Below are 16,972 nucleotides of genomic sequence, written 5' to 3' on the forward strand. Positions count from 1 at the left end.
CTTAAAAATAAATTCCTCACTTCCTGAGCTAACTGGAGTGAGTTTTGTCTTCTTATAATAAAAAATTCCCTGATTTTAATTCAAAAATGTTACATAATAATATATTGGTTGCCTAGGACGGTTATAGCAAATTATTGTAACTGGATGATTTAAAGCAACAGAAAAGTGTTCACTCACAGTTCTGGAGGCCAGAAGTCCCCATCAAGCAAGGTTGGTTCCTTCTGGAGGCTCTGAGGAAGAATCTGTTTCCATGCTTTGGGGGTTTCAATAATTCTTGATATTCCTTGACTTGTAGAAGCATTGCTCCAATCTCTGTCTTAATCTTCATGTGGTGTTCTCCGTTCTCCCCACATGTCTCTGTGATTCTCTGTTTTTCTATCTTACAGGGAAGCTCATCAATTTGATTTAGGGCCTACCCTAATCGAGAATCATGTCATCTAGAGATCTTTACCTTCATTACATCTTGTTGTTATTGTTCAGTAGCTAAGTCGTGTCTGACTCTTTGAGATCCCGTGAACTGCAGCACACCAGGCTTCCCTGTCCTTCACTATCTCCCAGAGTTTGCTCAAACTCCTGTTCACTGAGTCAGTGATGCCATCCAACCATCTTATCCTCTGTCACCCCTTCTCCTGCTGTCCTCAATTTTTCCCAAGCATCACGGTCTTTTCCAATGGGTTGGCTCTTCGCATCATGTGGCCAAAATATTGGAGCTTCAGCATCAGTCCTTCCAATGAATATTCAGGGTTGATTTCCTTTAGGATTGACTGGCTTGATCTCCTTGCTGTCCAAGGGACTCTCAAGAGTCTTCTCCAGCACCATAGTTCAAAGGATCAGTTCTTCAGTGCTCAGCCTTTGATGGTCCAACTCACATCTATACATGACTACTGGAAAAACCATAGCTATATGGACCTTTGTTGGAAAAGTGATGTCTCTGCTTTTTAATATGTTTTCTAGGTTTGTCATAGCTTTTCTTCCAAGGAGCAAGTGTCTTTTAATTTTGTGACTGCTGTTAACTGGCCAAAGTGATTTTGGAGCCCAAGAAAAGAAAATCTGTCACTGTTTCCACTCCCCCCCCTTCTATTGTATTCTGTTCTGAAGTGATGGGACTGGTTGCCATGATCTTAGTTTTTTGAATTTGAGTTTTAAGCCAGGTTTTTCCACTCTCCTCTTTCACCTTCATCAAGAGGCTCTTTAGTTCCTCTTTGCTTTCTGCCACTAGGATGGTATCATTTATGTATCTGAGGTTATTGATATTTCTCCAGGTAATCTTGATTCCAGCTAGTGCTTCATCCAGCCCAGGATTTTGCATGATGTACTCTGCAAATAAGTTAAATAAGCAGGGTGACAATATACAGCCTTGATGTACTCTTTTCCCAATTTTGAACCATTCCATTGTTCCATGTCCTGTTCTGTTGCTTTCTGACCTGCATATAGATTTCTCAAGAGGCAGGTAAGGTGGTCTGGTATTTCCATCTCTGAGAATCATTACATCTACAAAGGCTCTTCTCTCAAATAAGATTGTATTCTGAGGTTCTGGGTGAATATATCTTTTGGGGGGACACCATTTACCTACTACAAACAAGGTATGAGTGTGTTTATTGCTAGATTACTCAAATGGTGGGCATGTGTTTAAATAAGCAATAACACAGAGGTACAGAGAAAGGGAATTTTTTTGGATGGAATATGATAAAAAATGAAGTCCCTATGGAAAAGATTATGACTTAGGAATGCTTTTAATTTTAATTTTATATTGAGGGGAGAAAGAATTCATACTTTCAGTGCCTATGGTCTCTAAATGTATTAATCAATGTAATTTATGAATTATATATAGTTCATGTGATTGGAAGGTGGGATGTAAGAGGAGTTATTTTGTTGTCATTGGTTTTATTATATTTTTATAGTTTTTGAGGCCACTGGTGAGCTTTGCAGGAACAACCACCATATTGCTAAATTTAGAGGGTTGGGATTAAGGATTGAATGGAAGTAAGAAGATTGTTGGTATGGATATCACTCGCAAGAAGTGTGATTGTGAAGTGAAAGGAAGATTTGGGGGTCTCTGAGAGGTGGTCTGTCACCTCTAATGTGCTGTGTGCTAAGTCGCCTCAGTCGTGTCTGACTCTTTGCAACCCCATGGACTGTAGCCCACCAGGCTCCTCTGTCCATGGGGATTCTCCAGGCAAGAATACTGGAGTGGATAGCTATGCCTTCCTCCAGGGGATCTTCCCCACCCAGGGATCAAACCTGCATTTCATATGTCCCCTGCATTGACAGGCGGGTTCTTTACCACTAGTGTCACTCTAGAGTTGACTCATAAGATGCTATTTGTTTTTGAATGCTATGATTAGCTTTGACCTCTCTCAGAGCTTCTTAGGGATGATATCCACTGATGATGTCTCTTAAACAGCATAAGACAAGTTGTTAATCAGGACCCAAAACTTCCCCAGGTGCCTTCATTCTTTGTTCAAAGCAGCGCCTCACTGCTATCTTACACTTGTGGTGACCTGAGCATCCCAGGCCAATGCCCTCTTGGTCCTTGGTACTAGCTAATTTCCCTGCCTGAATGTCCTTCTTCCTTGATTACCTACTTACCTTTCAAAGCTCAGCTGGAATATTCCATTTGCTTTACTGTGAAGTTCCTTATGAAGTTATTCATTCTTTAGAACTCCCATAGCACCATTAGATTATGTACATAGAGCACTTATCACTGTACTATGAAATTCATTAATTTTCTGCCTCTCCATTAAATCATTGGGATCGGGATCCCTGTCTTTCCTTCTTCTAGTCCTCAGCTCCTCACATAGTATTGGGCATGTAGTATGAGTTCCATGAGTGTTGACTGAATTTTGTAGTTTGCAGTTAATACATGACCAAACACTAAGTACATGTTAAGGATTGTTGGATGTCTTGCAAAGGGAACCAGTCAGGAGAGAGAAAAAGAGAGGGGCTTGGGGCAGAATCATTATCAGCTTCCATTGCCCACTCCTGTAACTACCAGAATCCAGGTTTTGTGCAGATGTTCACCTTCTTGCAAGCAGCCATGTGCCTTGGTGGGAACTCACCTTCACCCACCCCAGGGATGGGTCTGATTGATCTTAAGGTGGTCACATTCCTGTTGTCAGTAAATGATTTGGAAATGGGAAAGTCACCAAATTCTGACCAGTCATACATGGGAGACTTCTGGGAAATGTTTCCTTGCCTAAAAGAACAAAAAGAGATGCTATCTCTTCTTTTTCAAGGTGTTGTCATGTCTGGAGAGGATACTTGGAAATGCCGAAGACATTTTTCCATCAGCCTGAGAATGGAGCCAACGACCGAGGATGGAGGAACATAAAATGGTAAGAGCCTGGATCTGTAATGACACAGCCAGGATACTGACACTGCCTATCCATCTCCCTGCTCTTTGAGAACTACTTATCGCAGTTCATGCATTTCCTTATTCTGGAAGGCTGTTCGAATCCGTTGCTATGACTTGAAATCAAAGGCATCCCAACTGAACAACTTGCTATAGAGTAAATATTCATTAATTATACAATTTTCATTTTAAAGTGGCTATAGAAATCAAAGAGCCTGTTCCTTGTGACTGTGTTATGTATCAGGATTTGGAAAAGTAAAACATGATATTCCTATGGTCATTTCATAAGCCCTAGATTATGCCATTCATTTGACTATGGCACTCAGATTGTAAAGGCTAAATTTCTTTTCCTGGAAGACTAAGAAAAATCTAGTCCTGAGCTATCTAAGGGAAAATAAACAAAGTTGTAAGACACAGACAGGAAACCTTGTTTCCATGGATCACTGACCGAAGGAAAGAGTTACTTAAGGAGATACACAAATAAATTTTTAAAAATTGAAGGTACAGTTGCTTTTAGTTACATTAAAAAAAATCAAACCAGGATGCCACTGGTACATAAATAGATAGAAAATTAAGAAGTAGATCCAAATATATATAGGGATTTAGCACATGCTAAAGGTTCCATTTTGCTCCCTTGGTGGCTCAGTGGTAAAAAAAAAAAAAAATCCATCTGCCAATGCAGGAGATGAGGGTTTGATCCCTTGGTTGGGAAAAACCCCTGGAGAAGGAAATGACAACCTACTTGCGTGGGAAATGCCATGGATAGAGGAGCCTGGAAGGCTATAGTCTGTGGGGTCACAAAGAATTGGACGTGACTTAGCGACTAAACAACACACAAAAGGTCCCATTTCAAATCATTGGAAACATTGGGTTTTTATCAATGTTTGGACAACAGAGTAGTTAGCTATAACAATAAATACATAATTAAAATTGGAGCCATACCTCAAATGTTACCAAATAAATTCCAGATGGGTTACAGATTTTTAAATAGAAAAATATGAAACCATAAAATAGGAAAAAAAATTAATTTTCTTGTAATTTATGACTGAAGAGAACCTAGAAATATACGACAAGTTATAGCAGTCATAAAGTAAAAGACTGAAAAATTTAACCAGGTTTTAAAAAATGTATCCATGCAAAAACAATCATAGCTGGGTCAAAAGTCAATGGACAAATTAGGGAATATTTTTATGTCATCATGACATAATCAGTAAGAAAAAAAAATGCAGTAGAAAAATGGCAAAAGAATGTTGTGTCAGGTGACATGAATTTGCAATTTGGCAGCATCAAAATTACAAATACTAAATCTTTGATTCAGGAATTCTAGCTACAGGAATTATTTATAATGATTCTATTAGTGAAAGTTGCTGAGTCTTGTCTGACTCTTTGAGACCCCATGGATGATACAGTCTATGGAATTCTCCAGACAGAATAATGGAGTGGGTAGCTGTTCCCTTCTCCAGGGGATCTTCCTAACCTCGGGATCGAACCCAGGTCTCCTACATTGTAGGTGGATTCTTTACCAGCTGAGCCAAAAGGGAAGCCCTAATTCTATTAAATTACAGACATACTCCTATATGTGGAGATCACTTCAGTAGTTCAGTACAGTCGCTCAGTGTCCAACTCTTTGCCACCCCATTGACCACAGCACGCCAGTCCTCCCTGTCCATCACCAACTCCCAGAGTCTACTCAAACTCATCTCCATTGAGTTGGTGATGCCATCCAACCATCTCATCCTCTGTCGTCCCCTTCTCCTCCCGCCTTCAATCTTTCCCAGCATCAGGGTCTTTTCAAATGAGTGAGTTCTTCACATCAGGTGGCCAGAGTTTGGAGTTTCAGCCTCAACATCAGTCCTTCCAATGAACGCCCAGGACTGATCTCCTTTAGGATGGACTGGTTGAATCTACGTGAAGTCCAAGAGACTCTCAAGAGTCTTCTCCAACACCACAGTTCAAAAGCATCAATTCTTTGGCACTCAACAGTCCAACTCTCCTGTCCATATAGGACTACTGGAAAAACCATAGCCTTGACTAGATGGACCTTTGTTGGCAAAGTAATGTCTCTGCTTTTTAATATGCTGTCTAAGTTGGTCATAACTTTCCTTCCAAGGAGTAAGTGTCTTTTAATTTCATGACTGCAGTCACCATCTGCAGTGATTTTGGAGCCCAAGAAAATAAAGTCTTATACTGTTTCCACTGTTTCCACATCTATTTGCCATGAAGTGATGGGATGCTATGATCTTAGTTTTCTGAATGTTGAGCTTTAAGCCCACTTTTTCACTCTCCTCTTTCACGTTCATCGAAAGGCTTTTTAGTTCTTCTTCACTTTCTGCCATAAGGGTGGTGTCATCTGCATGCCTGAGGTTATTGATATTTCTCCCGGCAATCTTGATTCCAGCCTGTGCTTCATCCAGCCCAGCATTTGTCATGATGTACTCTGCATATAAGTTAAATAAGCAGGGTGACAATATACAGCCTTGACGTACTCCTTTTCCTATTTGGATCCAGTCTGTTGTTCCATGTTCAGTTCTAACTGTTGCTTCCTGACCTGCATCCAGATTTCTCAAGAGGCAGGTCAGGTGGTCTGGTATTCCCATCTCGTTCAGAATCTTCCACAGTTTATTGTGATCCACACAGTCAAAGGCTTTGGCATAGTCAGTAAAGCAGAAATAGATGTTTTTCTGGAACTCTCTTGCTTTTTTGATGATCCAGCGGATGTTGGCAATTTGATTTCTGGTTCCTCTGCCTTTTCTAAATCCAGCTTGAACACCTGGAAGTTCACGGTTCATGAATTGCTGAAGCCTGGCTTGGAGAATTTTGAGCATTACTTTACTAGTGTGTGAGATGAGTGCAATTGTGTGGTAGTTTGAGCATTCTTTGGCATTGCCTTTCTTTGGGATTGGAATGAAAACTGACCTTTTCCAGTCCTCTTGCCGTGGCTGAGTTTTCCAAATTTGCTGGCATATTGAGTGCAGCACTTTCACAGCATCATCTTTTAGGATTTGAAATAGCTCAACTGGAATTCCATCACCTCCACTAGCTTTGTTTGTAGTGATGCTTCCTAAGGCCCACTTGACTTCACATTCCAGGATGTCTGGCTCTAGGTGAATGATCACACTATTGTGATTATCTGGGTCATGAAGATCTTTTTTGTATAGTTCTTCTGTGTATTCTTGCCACCTCTTACTATCTTCTGCTTCTGTTAGGTCCATACCATTTCTGTCCTTATTGAGCTCATCTTTGCATGCAGTGTTCCGTTGGGATCTCTAATTTTCTCAAAGAGATCTCTAGTCTTTCCCATTCTTTTGTTTTCCTCTATTTCTTTGCACTGTTCACTGAGGAAGGCTTTCTTATCTCTCCTTGGTATTCTTTGGAACTCTGCATTTAAATGGGAATATCTTTTCTTTTCTCCTTTGCTTTTCAGTTCTCTTCTTTTCACAGCTATGTATAAGGCCTCCTCAGACAGCCATTTTGCTTTTTTGCATTTCTTTTTCTTGGAGATGGTCTTGTTTCCTGTCTCCTGTATAATGTCACGAACCTCTGTCCATAGTTCATCATGCTGACTGTATAGAGCTTCTCCATCTTCGCTGCAAAGAGTATAATCAATCTATTTTGGTGTTGGCCATCTGGTGATGTCCATGTGTAGAGTCTTCTCTTGTGTTGTTGGAAGAGGGTGTTTGCTATGACCAATGTGTTCTCTTGGCAAAGCTCTATAATCTTTGCCCTGCTTCATTCTGTACTTCAAAGTCAAATTTGCCTGTTACTCCAGGTGTTTCCTGACTTCCTACTTTTTCATTCTCGTCCCCTATAATGAAAAGGACATCTTTTTTGGGTGTTGGTTCTAGAAGTTCTTATAGGTCATTGTAGAACCATTCAATGTTAGCTTCTTTAGCATTACTGATTGGGGCATAGACTTGGATTACCATGATATTGAATGGTTTGTCTTGGAAACGAACAGAGATCATTCTCTCGTTTTTGAGATTGCATCCAAGTACTGCATTTTGGACTCTTTTGTTGGCTATGATGGCTACTCCATTTATTCTAAGGAATTCTTACCCACAGTAGTAGATATAATGGTCATCTGAGTTAAACTCACCTATTCCAGTTCATTTTAGTTCACTGATTCCTAGAATGTTGACTTTCACTCTTGCCATCTCCTGTTTGACCACTTCCAATTTGCCTTGATTCATGGACCTAACATTCCAGGTTCCTATTCAATATTGCTGTTTACAACATCGGACCTTGCTTCTATCACCATTCGCATCCACAACTGGGTGGTGTTTTTGCTTTGGCTCCATCCCTTCACTCTTTCTGGAGTTATTTCTCATCTGATCTCCAGTAGCATATTGGGCACCTACCGACCTGGGGAGTTCATCTGTCAGTATCCTATCTTTTTGCCTTTTCATACTGTTCATGGGGTTCTCAAGGCAAGAATACTGAAGTGGTTTGCCATTCCCTTCTCCAGTAGACCACATTCTGTCAGGCCTCTCCACCAAGACCCGTCCATCTTGGGTAGCATGGCATGGCTTAGACATGGCATGGCTTAGACATGTCACTTAGACAAGGCTGTGGTCCATGTGATTAGATTGGTTAGTTTTCTGTGACTGTGGTTTCAGTCTGTCTGTCTGCCTTCTGATGCCCTCTCTCAGTGCCTAGTGTGTTACTGGGGTTTCTCTTACCTTGGACGTGGTGTATCTCTTCCCGGCTGCTCCAGCAAAGTGCAGCTGCTGCTCCTTACCTTGGATGTGGGGTATCTCCTTTTAGCTGTTCACCGGAGATCACTTATTGATAGATTAATCATTGCAGCACTATCTGTAGTATCAAAAAATTGAATGTAATGGAAATGTTCATCAATGGGAGAGTGGGTAGACAAATGAAGAAATGTTAATGTAATGGATTATTATTCATCATCAAGAAAAGTTTGAGGTGGTCTTTGTGTACTGGTGTGGAATGATTTTTAAGATATATTAAGTGAGAAATGCCAGGTACAGAACAGAATAGTGAGTTATCATTTGTGTAAATAAAAGATGGTGAATGTATGCCTTATACAAATTCACTTAAATATTTCTGCAAGAAAAAGTAGGAAGGTGATGATGCTGATGAGTCTGGAGGGAGAATTGGGTGTCTGGAGCATGTAGGTGGGAGGGAGTCTTCACTGTATATCACTGAATGGTTTTTGAGTTGTGAACTATGTGAAGGTATTACCCATTCCAGCTCCAAAATAAATAAATTACACTTAAAAAGATATTTGGAAAGGGAGAGAAATAGAAAACTCTCAGTGCTTCAAAACATGAAAACTAAAAACATTTAACTATAAATTGGATTCAGTAAATGCAGCACACCCATATCCAGCATGAGTGGAGCCTAGCATCTCTTGCACCATTTTCAGCCCTCTGCCCCCCAACTCAGGTAGACTGTGCCTTGATTTGCCTGCCCTCAACTCCCTCCCCACCACTTTCCACTCTTCCAGCCCAAGCCAAGCTATCTGCCTGAGATTCTCCTCTAGACTTCTGTATTCTTCACACCCAGGGGAGAACACTAAGCCGAGGGTATCCTGTATTTCTCTGGTGGGCATCGGTGATAGGAGCAATTGTTTGGAAAGTGAAAGAGTAGTTAAGACTCTTAATTTTGGAAAGTTAGACTAGGACAGAAGAAAACAAAGCAATGTAGGAGGTTTTCACCTGTAGAGTAGTCTAGTAGGGTGTGAGAGGAAGTGGTATAATAATATATCACAGAAGGAAGGAGAACCACGTACTTGTCACACTTCGGCTGAATTTTTCTCTTCCCAGAGCTCCTTAGTTGATGCCTTATTAACATCAGAGGAGATTTGATGACTTGTCATATTCAGTCCTGACTATTGAAATGAAAAGGATAGAAAATGAAAAGTATGGAAAATGAAAACCAATTGCATTCTTTAATTTTAGTCATCCTATTCTTGGAGCATATTGAATACTACTTTGGGTTCTTTCATTGTTCAGGTTATTAATAACAAAGAGCCAAAGTATTTCACATTCCTAAAGAGTCTTTCATCTCAAAGGAGCCAAGGTAATTCACTAATTCACTTACCTACATTTGGTAATTATTTGAGGATCACTTCACCCAGGGGTGAATTTCGACGAGTTGTGTGACATAGCCAATAGTCACTTCATTCTCCAGTCAGTGCGGAAGGAAATGAATAGCTAATGCGAATGTCCTCCTGAAGGATTTGCCCAGTGAAAACTTCAGGGAGATGGATGCTGAAAGAATGTAATTAACTGCTCGAAATTAATACCTCCAACCTTACTCAAGGTTTCCTGACCTCTTTACTAGAGTCAGGGTGGAGAGGTATCTTCTCTCAGAACGGGGCTCTCTAGTAGCTGAGAGACCCGTGAACAGCAGTCACTCTGTTGCTGTAGTTTTTGAGTGATAATGAATGGTTTTGTATTTTTAATTTGTTCCCATGTATTCACTGCTAGGATATAGAAATACAATTAATTTTTCCATTGTTGCAATTGATTTTTATATGTTGATCTTGTTATCAGTGATCTTGCTGAATGCACTTATTAGTTCAAAAGATTTTTTTTTCTTTTTTTTTGAGATTCCTTGGGATTTCTATGTAGACCATAATGGCATCTGCAAGTAGAGGCAGTTTTAGTTCTTCATTTCGTATCTGTGTGCCTTTTATTTCATTTTCTTGCCATATTGAGCTGGCTAGATCATGGCTGAGTAATAGTGGTGGTAGCAGACATCCTCATAGGCATCCTTACCTTGGACCTGGTCTTAGGGGGAAAGCTTTCAGTCCTCTAGAGTTAAATATAATGTTAGTTTTTTCATAAATTTTTTAAAATCAAATTGAGAAAATTTCCTGCTATCCTATTTTTCTTAGTTTTTATCACGAATGGGTATTGAGTATTGATGCTTTTTCTGTATCAGTTGATACACACTTGTGACTTTTCCTCTTGAGTTTATTAATGTGATGGGTTACATTGGTTGATTTGTGAACAGCAGGCATTCTGATACTATCTCATTTTAAAGTTTGTTTATAAGGAATAGTATCTTAATCATGTGACCCTATTTTGTGGGGAGAGAATGTGGATAAGAAGCTGGAGTTCTTCCAGCAAAGAGCATGTAGATCAGTCCACCTCACTGAATGCAGTTCCTTTTTCCTCCCTTCCACCTACTCTCTACTAAATCCAGAGGTCAGGAAAATGCTGCTAGCTTGACAACTGCCTAATCCCCTTGAGACTGGTCATCAGACAGTATACCATGGAGTGTGGCCACTGTGAAACTTGTGTTTATGGGAGCACACTCACCAGTCACCACTTCTCAGAGAGACTCACTCCACTTCTGCATTCCAGATCGCACATGCATGCATTTTATTAGCAGAAGCTAAATCCCATCTAGATCCCTGGCAGAAAGGAAGTTGGGAAAATATGGTTTTATGCCATCCCAGCCCCTGTGATCCAGAGGGGAGCAGAGAAAAGGGTGGAAATAGAAGCTGAGGACCAAGGGGTAGTATCTAGCACTCTTTTCTACCTTGATGGAATTTACAGAAACCAGGGACCTTCCATTGTCTTTTCACAATTACTCTCTCTTAAGTCTCTTAATTTTTAATGCCATCTTTTCTGTTTTATTTCTCCTATCACCGTTCAAAAACCCATTCAGAGGGATGTATTTGCAGACATCTAATTGGGGTGGGAAAGTAGAGTGGAAAAAGAAAGAGGCAAGATGCAATGCAAATCAAATATATTCTGTTTCAGTGATGTATTTGAGTGAGTTGTATTCATGTAGAGATATTTGAGAATGTGAGAAAGGAAGGCAGATAGAGCCTGACTATCTCCAGAAGAGTCTGAATTTTGGCAGCTGGGAGTGGTTGGATGGGCACCTGTGGATTGGAGATTGGGTACAGAGTGAGCAAGGGTTAAAGACAAGGGCTCACAGGGGCTCTGCGGCTTAGGGATGGGACATGACCCTACAGAGTGAGAGGAAGACAGGCAGTGACCACACTCGGAGAAACAGCTGGAGGATTTAAGCAGAACAAGCTGCAACCTGATTGTCAAGTCAAAGTTGATATCAAGTCTGTTGGGAAAGAGAACTTGGAGTCAGGGTCTGAGATTGCTCCAGGGACTCTGACCATGTAAGCCTCAGCTGTTCTGATTTGAGGTGGCTTAGTATAGAGGAGAAGGAAATGGCAACCTACTCCAGTATTCTTGCCTGGAGAATCCTGTGGACAAAGGAGCCTGGTGGGCTGCTGTCCATAGGGTTCGCACAGAGTCGGACACGACTGAAGCAACTTAGCAGCAGCAGCAGTGTTGGGGGGAGCCTTCTATAACCAGAGGGCCCTGCTAGGATCATTTTATGGGGTTTCGAAGCTACTTCTGTGGATGGGTGTGGAATTTTGTCAGACAAAGACTGATTTCCAAGGTCTCAAGAACCTTGTGGTTTAGCTCTTTCTCCAGGGCTCAAGTGAGATATTCTGCTGAGAGACAGATTGATTAGGAATCCAAGTTGTGGGAACAGCTCAGGAGTTTTTTTCCCTTTCTCTCCCTTCCTCTCATTCTCTCTCCCCTCCATCCTTCCTCCCTGCCTCCATTGTCTCCCTCCCTCCCTCTCCATTTCTTCCTTCCTTCCTCCCTTTGGAAGGGCTCTCTTTCCCACGTGGAAGGCTCTTGAATCCTTGGGGACAGCGGTGCGCGGAGCCTGACAGGTCAGAGAGGTCAGGGCTGTAGGAGAAGGCACTGAGTGACGAGACTTCTTAATGGGAACAGCTCCTCGCTTCCTTCAGCCTCCATCACGCCCCAAAGGGCAGCCACCACAGGGCTCTCAGGCTCATTAGTTATTCCTTTCTTTTCAAGTTTTTTGTAATTTAAAATTTTTGCGGCTATGCCGGGTTTTCAATACTGTGCGCGGGGTTTCTCTAGCTGTGGGATGCGGGGGCTGCGCTCCAGTCGTGCAGTGCGAGCCTCTCATGGCGGCGCCTCCTCTTATCGTGAAGCGTGGGCTCTCAGGCTCCGTCTCAGCAGTTGTGGTCCGTGTTCTCAGTAGCTGTGGTGGACAGGCTTCGTTGCCCTGCGGCATGTGGAATCTCCCTGGAGCAGAGATGGAACCTGTGTCCCCCGCACTGGCAGGCAGCTTCTTAACCACTGAGCCACCAGGGAAGTCTTCACTAGTTATTCTCCATGGGGTTAAACAAGCTGGGTGGCTGTTTTTTTTTTCCTGCAGGGGTCAGGGCACTTTCACTGCTTGATAGGTAGATAAGTGTCTATAAGTTTGGGCTGTTGTTTCCAAGAAGGACCCCAAAGAGCATCAGCAGATCCATTGGCAGTGTTAGAAAACTGTCATCTCAGGAGCAGTGGTGTGCCCCATCTGTCCTTTTCACTTGTGAAGAATTAAACATTTTTCTACGCCAGTGATTTTCAAATTATTTTAGCCTTTACATTCTTTTTTTTTTTTCTTTCCTCCAAATGAAATCTTACTTGGAAATTCCATGCAAAAATTAAATAGAACAGGAACTGTTCGAATTGACTAAGTGGTCAAGTTCAGATACTTATATATTCACCCCCTCACTCCGTTGAATTACATCCAAAATTTGTCTAGAATTTTAAAACACTGTATTATGTGTTTTTAAAGCTGGTTATTACTCTTACTCAGTTTTAAGGGGAAAGAAACTAAGGCATGAAGGGACTAAAGAACTTTGCCAAGACCATGCTATAAGCTTGAATCAGTCAGAAACTGGACTCAGCTGATCTGAAGATTGGTCTAAATAAGGCTTTCTTTTCTTCTCATCTAACAAGTAGTCAGTATAGGGCTGATGTGGTGGTGCCATGAGGTTTAGGGGGGCCCAAACTCCTGGCAGCTTGCCATCCACAGTCCCAGGCATAGACCCTCATCTCTTGTTTACAGTATGGCTTCCGGACCTCCAGCCATCTGATTAGCATCTGGAAGATGTAGAAAGAGGAAAGACAGTCCCTGTAATGGGGGCTTTCTGGAAAGCCTCCGTCACTGTTACTTACATTTCAAGCAAGTCATAAAAAGTTTTAGGCTGGGAATCCTGTCATTCCCAGCAATGAAGGGGCTCTGCCAGTGATGAAGGGGAGAGTCTACACCGGGCGGGGAACTAATAGTCTGCCACAAATATGATGCCCAAACCCTCTAAGTGAGCACATATCCTGGTTCATCCTGCTTGCAGACAGTCTGCTGACAAAGTTAATATTTTAGCATCTAAATGTATGCTTTTTTTGTTCAGAAAAGGCTCAATTATCCTTTGTTAAGTTCACATTTTTAATTTAGAAAATGAAATACCCTAATAAATAAAATAACCTAGTTTGGTGGGAAGCCATCATTGCCTGTGATGTGACGTGGAGGAGATACTTGACATGAACTAAGAAGAACTGGATTCAGCTCACCCCTTAGACAGGCCCCTTCATCCTCCAGGCTGTTTCCCCTTCAATAAAAAGAGGAAATTAGACCGACAAGCACTGTGAACACTTCCAAGTCAAGCGTTCTGCTATGATACTATGTCTGCTGCTCCTGTCCCCTTTCCTCTGTCCTCACTTGGATTGGAATGTGACCAACCAGTGCCGCCAGTTGCTGGGCGAGAACTCATAGAAGTCATCTGTCCCTTTTCTTCTACCAGAAAGAATCATAATATAAACCAGCCTGTTTTAAGTGTCACTGAAGAAGGTTTGTTTTCTAGACCCTAGAAAGTTATCCTAATGTAGGTCTTCACCTAAAATGCCTCCAGCTGTAATTTATCTCCTGTTTGCTCTTGCTTTATTGATCATGTGATTCATGTCTGTTGTTTATAGGAAAACCTCAGACAAAATCAGAATTGCCATAGGATAGAAAACATTTTCCAAAGGAAGATGTGGGATCCAGATTGTGCATTGTCTGTCCATGAGTTTACTTATTAGCTCATCCAGTCAATTAAAAAACCTGGGTGTCCACTATGTGCAAATCACTGCATGGAAGAGATGGGCTTCCACTCTTACCTGATCAATGTGGCTGATAAAAGTGCTCTTGTGTGCCTCTCTCTGTCCCATGTGCATCACATTCTCATCTGATCTTCACAACAACCATATGATGTAGGCATTTATCATGGGATTCTGTTGCTTTTGTCTGCCTCCTTTTGGCTGGAGAGGCTGCACAATCCCCCCTCCCCAATCATTTATTTACTTAATTTTGGGGAAATCTATTATGTGCTAGGCATCAGAACAAAACAGGAAGGATTTATCTGACAGACCCATCAATCTGTTAATCATAGTGCCTGATCGTCTCTCTCTCTCTCTCTCAACTGATTGGGCCAGGGACTGGGAGCATGACCCAAGTAGGGCTGGTTAGCTTTATACTGTGTCACATGATCCAGTTCTGGTTGCTGAAAAAGAGAGCTTCTCTTTATTCATTTGAGCCTTAGATTCAGATTTGAGCCTTAGTTCTCTTTATACTGTTACACTTGCCAGTTTCATAAGCAAATAAAATCATTTTCAGCTTAAGCTATTAGCTTGAACCACATAAAATTGCCATTTTTGCAGACTAGATATCAACAATTTCATCTGATTTACCTTAATGACTTGATTTTCTGCTGCCTGCAATTGAAGGAATCCTGACAAATATGGTAGTATCATTACCTCCAGCTTAGATGAGGAAATTGAGGCTCAGAGTATTTATTAGCCCAAGGTCATTCAGCAACTCAGCATAGTGAGAACTGAATCCCAGGTGACTTCAAAGTCTATGTTCTCAGTTGCCCTGGTATGAGTCCCATGAAGTCAGATAAGGGCTGAAGAGAAGAGACAGCTACTCCAGGATGGTCTGCAGACTGTACTGCGGGTTCTCGAGGAGGTAAGATGTGCTGCGCCAGGAGGTGACCCAGTGTGTCACTAGCACACTCTTTAGTTCAGCTGACAATTTTTAATAGCAAGGTTTTCTCAGGGAAGTAAGCAATGTGTTGATTTGGATTCTGGTGCCTGCTCCTTAAACAGTACCCTCATGGACTGGCCTCAAACTGTTCTGGGGACCAGCAGTTGGAGGAGTGCTGGTGTAGAGGACCCTTGGGTTTGTGCCCAGTGAACAACCATCCTCCAGTCTCTTGGGACTGGCACAGAAGCCCTGTCTATGCCATGTGATCCTCACCCTCTCTTTGTTAGTCATAACTGATTTGTTCAGGTCATTTGTTTGAGCCCAGTGGATTTTTTTTGGTCTAACAGTATGGAATCTTAAAAAAGAACGGAACCAAGAGATGTTAAGTCTTTGAGCTATAAAAACCAGGAGAATAAGTCTAGAAATTTGTGTTTTCATGTCTCTGGCTGTGGTTCTTGCACTTCTGAGGTGTACCTTGTCAAGTTTTCCTTACCTTTTATAAGATTGCTAATATCCTTTCAAGTAAATATCCTTTCGTCTTAAGCTAGCTAGAATTAGTTTCAAAAGAACCTTAAGTTATATTGTTGAAAAATATAGGGAAGACCACATGTTCATGATTTAGGATCCTGTTTGTAATTTCAGTTATTTGCTAGACTATACGAGAGTGTCCCTAACAATTCTAGGTTTCAGTATTAGCTGAAAATGTTGCTATCTGAGCTGGGGCACGGCTGTGACATGGAAACAAAGATGTACATCATCAATTACCCTTGGTAACTAAAGACTGATACAGACTGAACATCTAAATTAAAGTAAATAAATAAATAATCAACCTTTGTTAGTTTAGCTATAGATAAATAGAACCTAAATGAATGAACTGACTCATTGCTAACATTAGAAACATGACTACTTTGGGGCTATAGCACTGACATCAGCCATCTAGCTGGCTTTAAAAGAAGAATGACTGTTTGTTCTGGGAAAACAAGCATCATCTCAACCAGCTTAGTTCAAACAACAGGTTCCTGAATTCAGTTGGTTTGGGGAAAAAATATGATGGATACACCAGCTGACCATATCTTTTTAGATATAATACTTGATTAAAAAATAATATTTGGATAGCTTCTGAGATCATCTCACTATTTGAAATTGCAAGTCCTATTAGAGGCAGCTCCTTCTGGGTTGGTGAAGGAAGCAGTGAAAAATGGAAGTTTGAACACGCATCTTTAGCAGCTGGAAGGGGCTGCCTGGAATGATGGCAGAAGGAGGAAGGGAGCAAACACAGCATGCCCGCTCCTGTTACTGCAACAGAGGAGAAACAGCACTGGATGGAGCTGGGAGAGGCTTCGTAAGCTTGACACTTTCATCACGTATTTCTGAATCCTGACAATTATCTCTTATATGTTCACCTAGAACCTCTGTGATCTCGGTTTTGAATGGTTTAATCTATTTTAAAGGGTATCCAGATGTGATCAAGATAATTCTTATATTCTTTCGCTCTTCCTATTTAAACATTGAAGCGCTTATAGTCACAGACATCTTTTCCCGCATAGCCAAGAGGTTCACCTACAAATACTTTCTGTATAGAAAAAAAACTTGAACCTGAGATACAAATATCTAATTCCTTACATTTAAAACCTCTTCTTAGACAGTTTCTGTTTAAAATCCAGTGATTTATATGCAGAGTTCTTTTTTTCTTAATTGTATTGCTGGACATATATTAGATATAATCTATAAGACTCTCAACATGATATCCTATATCCAATATTTTTATTGTACTAAATTTCAGGG

The 16,972-nt window shown here is 41.2% G+C and overlaps 1 protein-coding gene across 2 annotated transcripts in view; it reads left to right on the forward strand.

Annotated features, from left to right (window-relative positions):
- The window catches only part of EGLN3 (egl-9 family hypoxia inducible factor 3), a 392,726-nt gene that overhangs the window by 209,297 nt on the left and 166,457 nt on the right, over positions 1 to 16,972 (forward strand). For both annotated transcript variants that reach the window (XM_070478037.1, XM_070478038.1), the window contains exon 3: positions 3,237 to 3,335. In XM_070478037.1, the coding sequence (XP_070334138.1) occupies positions 3,268 to 3,335 (68 nt within the window). In that variant the 5' untranslated portion in view covers positions 3,237 to 3,267. The remainder of the gene's footprint in view (positions 1 to 3,236; positions 3,336 to 16,972) is intronic.

Source organism: Odocoileus virginianus, chromosome 16 (genome assembly GCF_023699985.2).
Source record: "Odocoileus virginianus isolate 20LAN1187 ecotype Illinois chromosome 16, Ovbor_1.2, whole genome shotgun sequence".
NCBI lineage: Eukaryota > Metazoa > Chordata > Mammalia > Artiodactyla > Cervidae > Odocoileus > Odocoileus virginianus.